The sequence below is a fragment of the Equus quagga genome, chromosome 7, assembly GCF_021613505.1.
Source record: "Equus quagga isolate Etosha38 chromosome 7, UCLA_HA_Equagga_1.0, whole genome shotgun sequence".
Lineage (NCBI taxonomy): Eukaryota > Metazoa > Chordata > Mammalia > Perissodactyla > Equidae > Equus > Equus quagga.
The window spans coordinates 41,398,236-41,409,314 of record NC_060273.1 but is presented as its reverse complement, the minus strand read 5'-3'; the positions used below and the strand labels follow the sequence as shown (position 1 = coordinate 41,409,314).

General features: G+C 53.1%; 2 protein-coding genes across 2 annotated transcripts in view; both read left to right on the top strand.

Moving 5' to 3' along the window:
* The window catches only part of LOC124242587 (basic proline-rich protein-like), a 4,260-nt gene extending 567 nt beyond the window's left edge, over positions 1 to 3,693 (top strand). The window contains exons 2-4 of the mRNA XM_046667756.1: positions 63 to 188; positions 1,058 to 1,154; positions 3,521 to 3,693. Of these exons, the coding sequence (XP_046523712.1) occupies positions 63 to 188; positions 1,058 to 1,154; positions 3,521 to 3,693 (396 nt within the window). The remainder of the gene's footprint in view (positions 1 to 62; positions 189 to 1,057; positions 1,155 to 3,520) is intronic.
* A 7,122-nt stretch (positions 3,694 to 10,815) lies between these two features.
* Positions 10,816 to 11,079, top strand: part of DNAAF5 (dynein axonemal assembly factor 5) — a 48,387-nt gene continuing 48,123 nt past the window's right edge. The window contains exon 1 of the mRNA XM_046667755.1: positions 10,816 to 11,077. Within this exon, the coding sequence (XP_046523711.1) occupies positions 10,824 to 11,077 (254 nt within the window). The 5' untranslated portion in view covers positions 10,816 to 10,823. The remainder of the gene's footprint in view (positions 11,078 to 11,079) is intronic.

Here is an 11,079-nt window from a genome sequence, read left to right as displayed (position 1 = left end):
CCTGTCTTCCCCCCACATCCAGGCCTGCCCCCCATCTTCCCCCGGCCCCCCCCCCCACCCAGCCTACCCCTGTTACCGCTCCCACTCTCCCCTTCCACCTCTCTCGCTGGCCTCCTCTTCGCTGCCCCGACCCCAAGCCCGCCATCCCCACCCTGGGCATTGGGGATGCATACTACAAGCCTGGACAGGCTTGGCGGTGGACGGACACACAGATCCACGCGCAGCGGGGTCAGGACCACCACCACCGCCCCTGCTCCCACCTCCTCACCCCCCTCCACCAGAGACCCTGCTAGTCGTCGTCGGGTCCCATACCACCCTGTGTCCCCCCGCCACGGGGTAGCCAGGGCCCCTCACTGCTCACTCCTGGGTGTCTCCTCTGCACGTCTACACTGCACGTTCCGGAAAGCGCGCCCATTCTCCAGGGTCTGTCTCCAACTCAGGGCCAGTGGGGTGGCCTTGGGCCCTGGCAGCTTCCAGTGAGAAGGAGCCGTGTCCTTTTCTTGGTTAAGGGCACCACTTTCACGCAGAGGCCCCAGCGGAAACCACAGGGTCATGCTAAATTCCTTCCACCCTCCTCGGATGTCCAGTAGGTCACAGAGGCCACCTCCTGACCCACTAGCCCAGGCCTGCAGAACAGGAGCTGTCCTCACCTTCCTGTCACCCCGTGTCGTGTGCCAGGGTGGGGGAACCCATCTCAGCAAGTTGGGGGACCCACCCTTTCCCCAGAGCCGTGGAAATAGCAGGAGGGGGTAGGGAGCCCAGGCCTTGAAGGAGAGGGCATCTGCTCCCTGTCCACACTCACCTGCCTGCACCCACCTATCCCTTCTCCCGTCGACACGCACCTGTCCACACACACCTGTGCCTGTTCCGTCTGCACTCACCTGTCCATGCTCACCTGTCTGCACTCACCTGTCCATGCTCAGCTCTTCCACACTCACCTGTCCATGTTCAGCTCTTCCACTCACCTGTCCATGCTCACCTGTCCACTCTCCCTGTCTGCACTCACCTGTCCACACCCACCTGTGCCTGCTCACCTGTCCACTCTCCCTGTCCACAGAGGCACGCCACAGGATGGCTGGCCTTGCCCGGCATGTTCCCCAGCATGTTCCCCAGCTGGCCTGGCGCTGGCCCAGCTTCCTCCTGCCAGCGCAAAGGTAAAGGCACAGGCCGCACTCAGGTGCACAAACTAGGAGCTCCTTTCTGCTCCCCCAGCCCTCGCCCTCCTGGGGACCTGCCTCTCTGGCCTCGTCGAGGCCTCGGGCACACTCACATCTGTCCTGGTGGCACCTCTTGGCAGAGAGTCATTTTAGGGAATTCACGTCATCTCATCTGAATCTAAGCTTCATCCCACAATTTAAACCTCTGGCTGTCTCTCAGCTCAGGCCTGCTGGGAATGCTGTGGACCAACTTTCTCTCCCTCCTCCCCCTCCTCCTCCTCTCTCCTTCCTCCCCCTCCTCCTCTGGCTCCTCCAGGGTGGCCTGGCAGAAAGGATGACAAAAAAGGGCCAGGTCTCCCCTGACGGACTTTGGGGGAAGATGCTCCAGGGCCGGCTTTTGCTCACGGGACTCTCTTGGGGTGCTCCAGAGACCTCCTGCAGGGACCCCCCCCCACACTCTGTTCCCCAGGAAGGAGGGGGCCCCCCTGAGGGAGATCTTCTGATCCGGAGGCGCCCCCCACACATGCCTCTTTCTGCCGGATGTTTCACCCTGGCAGAGAGACCCCTGGACAGTGTCCTTGCAAGACAAGGACCTCCAGGTTCAGGGGCCTGGCAGTCAGTCAGCTGGGTGCACCGAGCCCACCAGATACTCGGCCGCTTGGCCTGTCTTGGCTGTGCCTTGTACCAAGCCCCTGTGCTCACACCTCCGAGGAGGCAGGGCAGCCAGCCTCTCACCTTCAGGTTCTGCCAGGTACCCATTTCAGTGGCTCCCGCCTCCAGGGACCGCAGGCCAGCTCCCCTAAGAACTCCCTCCCCCAGCCCACTCCAGCAGCCGGGGTGGTGGTGGTGACACCAGGTCAGTCAGGGACGCTGATTGGACCATGGTAAGAACATCCCTCAGGGGGCAGCGGCATGAAGCCACATGGACCACATTGTTGCCATACACGGCTGGGTCACCGCCCCACTGGACAGTGGGAAACAAATCCTGGTTTTATGGGGTGTCTGAGCAGCCACATCCTCCTGCTGAAAACATGTGCCTGGTGATGAGGTTACCCATTCAGAAGTCCCAGTAAATTGTGCTTGTCTGAGAACATCCCCTCCACCAGTGGGGAAGGCCCCACCCTATTCACTCAGCCCCAATACTTTCCTAAGCGAGGTGTTCACACTCCCCAGCTCTGGGGTCCTCCCTTCACCCTAGAACCTGGGTGCCCAGGCCTTGCAAAGATTCAGCTTCCAGGGGCCAGCTCTGTGGCCAAGTGGTTAAGCTCTCACGCTCTGCTTCAGCAGCCCAGGGTTCAACGGTTAGGATCCCGGGTGCGGACACGGCACCGCTTGGCAAGCCATGCTGTGGCAGGCGTCCCACGTATAAAGTGGAGGAAGATGGGCATGGATGTTAGCTCAGGGACAGTCTTCCCCAGCAAAAGAGGAGGATTGGCAGCAGTTAGCTCAGGGCTAATCTTCCTTAAAAAAAAAAAAAGGAGTGCTTGTTGATTGACTATGTGAGAGTCCATCTGCCTAATTTCCATCTCCTCGACTGAGTTGAGAGCTCCAATAGGTGTCGGCAGTGTTTGTCGCCCTCATTCATTCTGCCTGGTGAGGAGACCGACACACATATCGTCTGGGGGGCAGAAAGGAAGATGATTCGTTCCACCCCTGCCCTGGAGATGCTGTGGAGCACTGTGGTCTGAGACGGCTCTGCAGGCAGACCTCCTGGTGGGACCCCGGCTCTCCCCTGCCTGGCGAGGGGCCTTGGGCAACGTGCAGAGGCCCCCAGCGGAGCTTGGAGGGGATGCCACTGGTGGTGACGGCAGCTGATGCTGACTGAGGACTCACTCCGGGACGACCACGGGGCTGGGAACTTTTCCTGCAAGAGACCCTTAAATCCCTAATAAAGGTGGGTGTTGCCCTAACCCCAGCTTATGGTGAGGGACCGAGGGACGAGAGGCTGGGAGTGCAGCATGAAGGCGCCGTGAGAGCCCCGTGGCTGTGAACACTAATGATGACGGTTCTCACAGCGAGTTGTCTCCTCGGGGAGGCATCTAATTCCTCTCGGGAGCAGACTCGGCAGGGGCCCTGGGGGGATGCAAGGACGAGGCCACGGGGGAGGAGAGAGGAAGACAGAGGAGGTGAGGGGAGAGCGGGAAGACGTCCGGAGGACGGGGTGGCTGCAGGGGGCTTCTGGGGACCCTCCAGTCGGCGAGAAGCCCCGACACAGGAGGCGGCAGGGGAACTTCAGAACAGGGCTCTCTGCCATCCAGCTCCCGAATCGTCCCCCACATGGGTCTGCGATGCGAAAGTTCACCCCAAAATGTCAGTGATGTCTGATGTGCGCGTTACTCCCCGGTGTGGTTTTGGGGGTGCAGGCAGACTCGACGAGCTGAGGATGGCCCCCCCAGGCGGCGGCCAGCAAGAAGCCGAGGCCTCGAGTGCCGCCACCACCCAGGGGCGCCTGGAAGCAGATGCTGCCGGCCGAGCCTCAGACCAGAACCCAGCCCTGGAGTCAGGGGACCCAAGGGAGCCGTGCCCGGACTCCTGACCCACGACCTGAGAGATAATGGGTGTGTGGTTTTAGTCACTAGCCTGTGCTACCTCACTACACAGCAACTGATAACCAGTCCACAGGGGAATCGAGGAGACGAGGCTCGGCTTACGTCTGGGCTGGTGCAAGATGAGAGAACAGCAGGAGGAGAGCCACAGACGGGACGTTCGTGTCCCTAAAATTCACAGTTAAACCCTGACCCCGGGGGATGGTGTTTGGAGGCGGGCTCCGGGGTGATGCAGGCCGTGGGGTGGGGCCTCAGGGTGGGAGGGGTGCCCTGATCGAGGAGGCCCCGCAGAGCTCCCCGCCCTCGGCCACGTGAGGATGCAGCGAGAAGACGGCATCTGTGAACCAGGAAGCCGGCCCTCACCAGAACCCGACCTGCGGGCACCTTCATCTAAGACTTCCAGCCTCCAGATTGGGAGAAATAAGCGTCTGTCGTTTACAAGGCCCCCAGCCTGTGGTCTCTGGTACAGCAGCCCAAGGGGACAATGATGGGGGAAACAAGCAATATCGAGCGATGCCATACACGAAAATACATTATGAGGGTAAAAGAATTAAAATATTATGAATCTGGCCAGTGCCAGGCACGGGCGCAGCTCAGTGTCGTTTCTGCCACATTCCATTGACCAAAGCAAGTTACAAGGCCAGTTCAGATTCAACATCAGGGGAAAGACCCTGGACGTGTGCGAAGGGATGAGAAATGCTGGTGACCATCTTTGGAAAATAACTACATTTAATATATACTCTGTAGGGTATTTATAGATATGGCTTATAGAAATTCTTTTCTAGTCCTAATTTGCCAAAGTTTTTTTTTAAATCACAAATGGATGTCAGATTTCATCAAATGCTTTTTCTGCATCTACTGAGATGGTCACATGACTTTTCTCCGTTTTTTTTTTTTTAATGTGGTAAATTACATTAATTTTTTTATGTTAAGCTAACTTGCATTCCTGGAATGAACTCAGTCTGGTCACAATGTAATATCCTTTTTGAAATCCCTTATTTCCAGATTTAATTTGTTAATATTTTGTTTAGGATTTCTGCATCTGTGTTCAGTGAAAGAAATTGCTGTACATTTCTTGATCCCAAAAGGTGACCAAGGTTATGACGCCAGCCTCAAGAAATGAGTCAGGAGATGCTCCCTCTTCCTGTTTTTGGAAAGAGGTTATTTAAGACTAGACTTATTTCCTTATTAAATGTTTTGAAGTGTTTGCTAGTAAAGCCATCTGTGCTTATAGCCTTTATTGTGGGAAGCTTTTCAATTATAAATTTAATTTCTTCAACAAGGATTAGTCTCCTCTGGTTTTCTATTTCCTCTTCTTTTTTTCTTAAAGCTATCCTTTTTGGTGAGGAAGATGGGCCCTGAGCTAACATCTGTTGCCAATCTTCCTCTATTTTTTTTTTTCTCCCCAAAGCCTCGGCACAGAGTTCTAGGTCATTCTAGTTCTTCTGTGTGGGACGCCACCTCGACATGGCTTGATGAGCGGTGCCACATCTACACCCAGGATCCGAACCAGTGAAATCCTGGGTTGCCAAAGCGGAGTGTAAGAACTTAACTGCTCAGCCACGGGGCCGGTCCCTCTATTTTTTTCTTGCAGAAGTTTTAGTAAATTATGTTTTCCCAAGACTTCTCTATTTCATGTACGTTTCTGACATAAAGTGGGTTTTGTTATTCTTTAGTATCTCTTTAATGTTTAGAACCTGAAGTGACAGGCCCTCTTATACCCTTTATGTTGGTATTTTGTGTTTTCTCAGTTTTTTCCCTTGTCCGTCTTGACAGAGGCTTATGAATTTTATGAGCCTTTTAAAAGAACAAACTCTTGGCTTTACTGACAGTCTCTATTGTACGTTTGTTTTTCTATTTCATTAATTTCTGTTCTAACCTCTATTATTCTCTTTCTTTTACTGTGTTTGGATTTGTCTGGATAATTTGCTATTGGGAAAAAAAAAAGCAACACTCTTTACCCAATATAGGCAACTAGAAGCCACGATAAAGCTGTTAGTGGAATTAAAGAAAAACATCTGATATCAATTTGACTCTTGTCCCTTTGAAGGCTAACTGTTCTTGTCAGACAGTCTTCTGGACTTTTCTGCTGGTTTTTGATAGCCTTAAATTTCACCAGCTGCTGGTGTGGCTCTTTGGCACTCCATGAATCCTTCAATCTAAGGTCTCTCGTTTTTCTCTAACTCTGGAAAACTCGTCCCCATCATCCTCCCAAACAGCTCCTACTCTCCGTCTGCATCATTCCTTTTTCTGGGACATCTGTGAACCAGATATGAGCATTTCTGCTCCTATCACCCACATCTCTTACTGTTCCTTTTATATAGCTTCTTGTTCCTGTTTCACACTGTGCTCAGATAAAGACCTTTCTCTCTTTTATAGGCATTTCACTTATTTTAATGAGTTCGTCCTTCCCTTCTCCTGCCCCGGATTCTGTAACAGTTTATTTCTATTCAGTCTGGCAGTGTTTGGGGAAAGCGGGCAGGTCAGATCCTGTCTAAATACTGACGTGGCCACCACCACAACCAAGATATTAAGTACCATCAGTATACAAGGCTCCCTCATTTGCCTCCTCGATAGTCACACCCAGCGTCACCCCAAACCCCTGACGACCACTAACCTCTTCTCCATCTCTGTAATTACGTCCTTTCACGGATGTTATGTAAATGGAATCACGCTATAGGTATCCTTTTATGATTCTCTTTTTTTGCTCAGCACAATCCCCTAGAGATTCATCCAAGTGGGTGCATATATCAGTAGTTGATTCCCTTTTATTTCTGGGTAGAACTGTGTTAATTTCCCCTGTTTAAAGATCCTCCTGTTGTCTGTTACTGATTTTTAGTCTGATCCCGTTTTTGGCAGAGAACATGCTCGATATGATTTCAATTCTTTTGTATTCGTTGAGGTTTGCTTTATGGCTGAGAATATGGGCTATCTTGGAATATGTTCAATGGGCACTCGAAAAGAACGTACATTCTGCTGCTGTTGGGGGCAGTGTTCCATAAAGGTCTATTCACCCTGCCGGTGGACGGCAGTGTTCTGCATCGTGTCTGATCGTCTATATTTCTACCAACTGCTGAGACTGGGCACTGAAGTCCTCCCCTTTATGTGCTGCTCTTTCTCCTTTCAGCTCTACCAGTTTTTGCCTTATGTATTTTGAAGGTCTGTTGGCTGGTGCATACACATCTGAGATCACTTCATCTTCCTGGTCAATTGATCTTTTTATCATTGTGTAATGTCCCTCTTGCCCCAGAGAAATGTCCCACGTTCTGAAGTCTACTTTGGCTGATATTAATATAGTCACTCTGTTTTTTTAAACATTAATGTTTACGTGATATATCTTTTTTCATCCTTTTTTTGTTTTGTTTTATTTTTTAAAGATTGGCACCTGAGCTGACAACTGTTGCCAATCTTTTTTTTTTCTGCTTTTTCTCCTCAAATCCCCCCAGTACATAGTTGTATATTTCAGTTGTGGGTCCTTCTAGTTGTGGCATGTGGGACGCCACCTCAGCGTGGCCAGACGAGTGGCGCCATGTCTGCACCCAGGATCCAAACCAGCAAAACCCTGGGCCGCCACAGCAGAGCCTGTGAACTTCACCACTTGGCCATGGGGCCAACCCCATCCTTTTATTTTCTATCTACCTATGTCACTAAATTCAAAGTGAGTTTCAGCATACAGTAAACAACATATAGTTGGGTCGTGGTTTTTATATTCATTCTGTCAATCTCTGTCTTCTAACTGGTGTGTTAGGCCATTTACATTTAAAGTAATTATTCATATGTTAGCGCTTAAGTCTGCCATTTTATTATCTGTGTTTGCTCCTTCTCTCATGCCTTACCGTGGGATACTTGAACATTTTTTAGAATTCCACTTTATCATGCTTTTGAGTACATCACTGTTTAGTTTTCTTAGAGGCTGCTCTAGACGTCACCATATACATATGAAATGACGTCTGACATCAAGTGCCGTGTAGAAACCTCACTCCCATCTACATCTCTCTACGCTTCTCACTTTTCAAACACCATTCTCACAAATATTTCCTCTACATCCACTGAGCACCGTATCAGTGTTTTACGTTTTGTTCCAACCATCAGATATGATTAAAGAAACTCATGAGGTGAAAGATAGTCGGTTATGGTTTCTTCTATTTTTACCCACTCCATTGCTCTTAACTTTCTGAAGGTCCCCGCCTTCGTCTGTCACAATTTTCTTTCTGTTCGCAGAGCATCCTTTAGCTCACTCAAGGGTCAGTCAGTCTGTTGGCAACAAATTCCACGATCCTGCCTTCATCTGAGACTATCTTTATTCCTCCTTCCACTCCTAAAGGCTAGTTTTGCTACTAGAGGATTCACAGTTGATGGTTCTTTTCTTTCAACACTTGAAAAACGGATTTCTTCCTTCTGGCCTCTGCAATTCCGGATGAGAAATGTGCTGTCGTTGACACTGGCCTTCCTCTCTAGGCAGTGTGTCACTTTGCTCTGGCTGTTTTCAGTATTTTTTCCTCTGTCTTGAGTTTCCAGAAATTTACTTACGTGTCTTGGTGTTTATGTCCAGAGGGCTTACCCTAGCCAGGGCTCCTCAGCTTCTTGTATCTGTGGGCTTATGCCTTTCACCAAATTTGGGAAGTTCTCAGCCATTATTTCCTCAAATACCTTTTCAGCCCATTCTTCCTCCTCTTGCCCCAGGACTCTGGCGATACAAACTATTGTCCTGCAGATCTCTGGGGCTCTGTTCACTTTTTTTCCAGTCTGTTTTCTCTTTCCTTCTTTGCGTAAGTCCTACTGCTCTAAGTTCCCTGACTCTAACCTGTCACCCCCACTCCGCTCTTGTGTCCATGCAGTGAGGTGCCTGGTGATCAGTGTCCAGGGATGGACATGACATTGTTTTGGTTACTGTACTTTTCAGTTCTGTAATTCCCACTTCGTTCTTTTTATAATTTCTATTTCTTTACTAGGAGTTCCTACTCTCTCACTTGTTTCAAAAGAATTCATATTTTTTGAAGTACTTTTATGACTGCTTTAAAATCCTTGTCAGATGATTCCAAATCTGGTTCACCCTTGCACTCATGTGAGTTGTCTTTTCATTTCAATAGTGGTATTCCTGGTTCTTGGTATGACAAATGATTTTTTTTTAATGTATCCTGGACATTTTGGCTATTATGTTAAGAAACTCCTGATTTTACCTAAACTTTCTGTTTTAGCAGGAAGTTGCCCTGTTTAGGTTTAGCGTGTAGATTTCAGCCAACTTCTGTGGTCTGTGGTTCCAACGACAGTTTTATTTTTGCAGCCCTTGCAATGCTCTCCCGGTCTGCTTTATTAATCTGACACTGCTGTTGCTCAGGCCTTGCTGGTGCCATCTACAGGGTTGGAAGCACTTCCCCAGGCCACCTGATGTTGCTGCTACTGCTGCAGGAAGAGCCAGGCAGCGCCTGGTGGTCCTCGGTATCCTTGTGCCACCAGGTGGAAAGCTGGAAGAAGTCAGGCCCCACCGACACCAGCCCTGCGGTGGGTGCTGGCCCCCAGCACCACAGTCGCATAGCCAGGGTCAGGTGGGCTACAGACGCTTTGACGGTGATGCCACAGGCAGACTGCAGGGTGGGGTGTGGCTCCCCACCCAGGTCTCAGCCAGGCCTTCCCTTTAACCAGTTCTTCAATCAGAGAGAGGAGCATTTCCTGGCAGTTTTTTTTTTTTTGCCTAGGCCATGCTTTGCCTTTGTTAAATGAGCATTTGTTATGGAGAGCCCCAGGGTGTCTGACAGCTCAACAAAGACCCCAAGGGAAAGTGGAATGTGATGCTCGTCCTCAAATGCTGGCACCTGTGGCCATGCTGCCCCTCCCTCTGCAACCCTTTCGTGACCTCCCCCTCGCCCCCTCGTAAACTATCACTGACCCTCCCTATGTCACCCCTGCTATCACTCCTCGTGGAACCCTGTGCCATCCGTTCCCGAGCACCGTGGCAATGACGCACTTATTACTGTGATCATTCACTTCCCAGTTCTATCTCCTGTCACCAGACTTAGAGCTGTGACAGTAGGCACACGCATTTCTATGTCACGGTGTCCCTGGTGCCTCAGGCAGAGCAGGCCCAACACATGCCTGTTGGAGGAGAGAGCGGTGAGGGGTTACCGAACACCACCTAAAGACATTCAAAAGACACGACCGTGGCATATTAACACCACCCCTTTACCAAACAAACGTCAACCACAAAAAAGAGCGGTCAAGTTGGAAAGAAAGTTCAGTCCTTAGAATCGAGGACGTTTTGATCTTTGGAAACTTGTTCAGGGCACTGTCACAGAGGGGTGGGCTGGCCAGCCAGATCTGGGGACCCCCGGCTGCGGTGGGCTCTGCCCTGTGCCCCAACCCTCCTCCAGGTGGTGCAGCCGAGCCGACGTCCAGCTCCCCCAGACGGCTGCGAGGCGCGGGCACCGGGGACCCTTGGCCTCAGCACCTCGCGTGTCTCCCTGATGGCCGCCTGGGACCAGTCGCGCCCAGAGCCCAGCCCGGAGGGAGCCTCGAAGGGGTCTGGCCGCAGGACCCACCGGAGTCCGTGCTGGAGCCGCCCCCACGGCCTGGGGGACGCGAGGCCGCGCAGGGAGGCTCCTCGTGCGTCCGAGGGCGCCGCGCCCCACTCACGCCGTGATCCCGCAGCGACCTGGGCTGGAGCGGGGCAGCCTCCCTGCACCGGTGAGCGCTGCAAGCCGGGCCCCGCCCCACTTCCCTGGAGCACGCGGGTCCAGTCCGTGCACCTGCCAGGCCACCGCACGTGGAGCCCGGGAAGCGCATAGCGCAGGCGCAGAACGAGCGCTGTGCTTCCGGCCCACGCGCTCAGGCCGGAAGTCCTCGAGCCGCGCCACGGGCCCCGCCCCTCCGCTCCCCAAGTCCCCGGCCCAGGCGCTTCCCGGCCCTCCACTGCTCCCCCGTACCCTGCGGCCCCCAGCCCCCAGCCCCGGTCCCCCGGTCTTCCCAGGGCCCTGGCCCCCAGCCTCTGCCCCCGCCGTGTCCTGTCCGCGCCCCGAGCTGTCAATAAAGTTGCGTTCGGAGCCGACCGGAAGGCGGGCCGTAATCCGCGCCGCGGCCGTCGTAAAAGTGCCGGTTTCCCCTGGCTACGGGCAACGCGAGGAAGATGGCGGCACTGGTGGCGGCGGAGGCCGCGGCGCCCCCGGGCCCGGCCGAAGCGGCTGAGGCGGCAGAGCTGAGCCGCGCCCTGAGCCGTCTGCTGCCCGGGCTGGAGGCCGACAGCAAGCTGGGCCGGCGGCGCGCGCTCGAGGCGCTGCAGCACCTGCTGGAGGCTCGGCCCGAGGCGCCCGCCGCCGACCCCGCCCCCGCGGCCGCTGCCTTCCAGGGCCCGTGGGCGCGCCTGCTGCTGCCGCGCCTGCTGC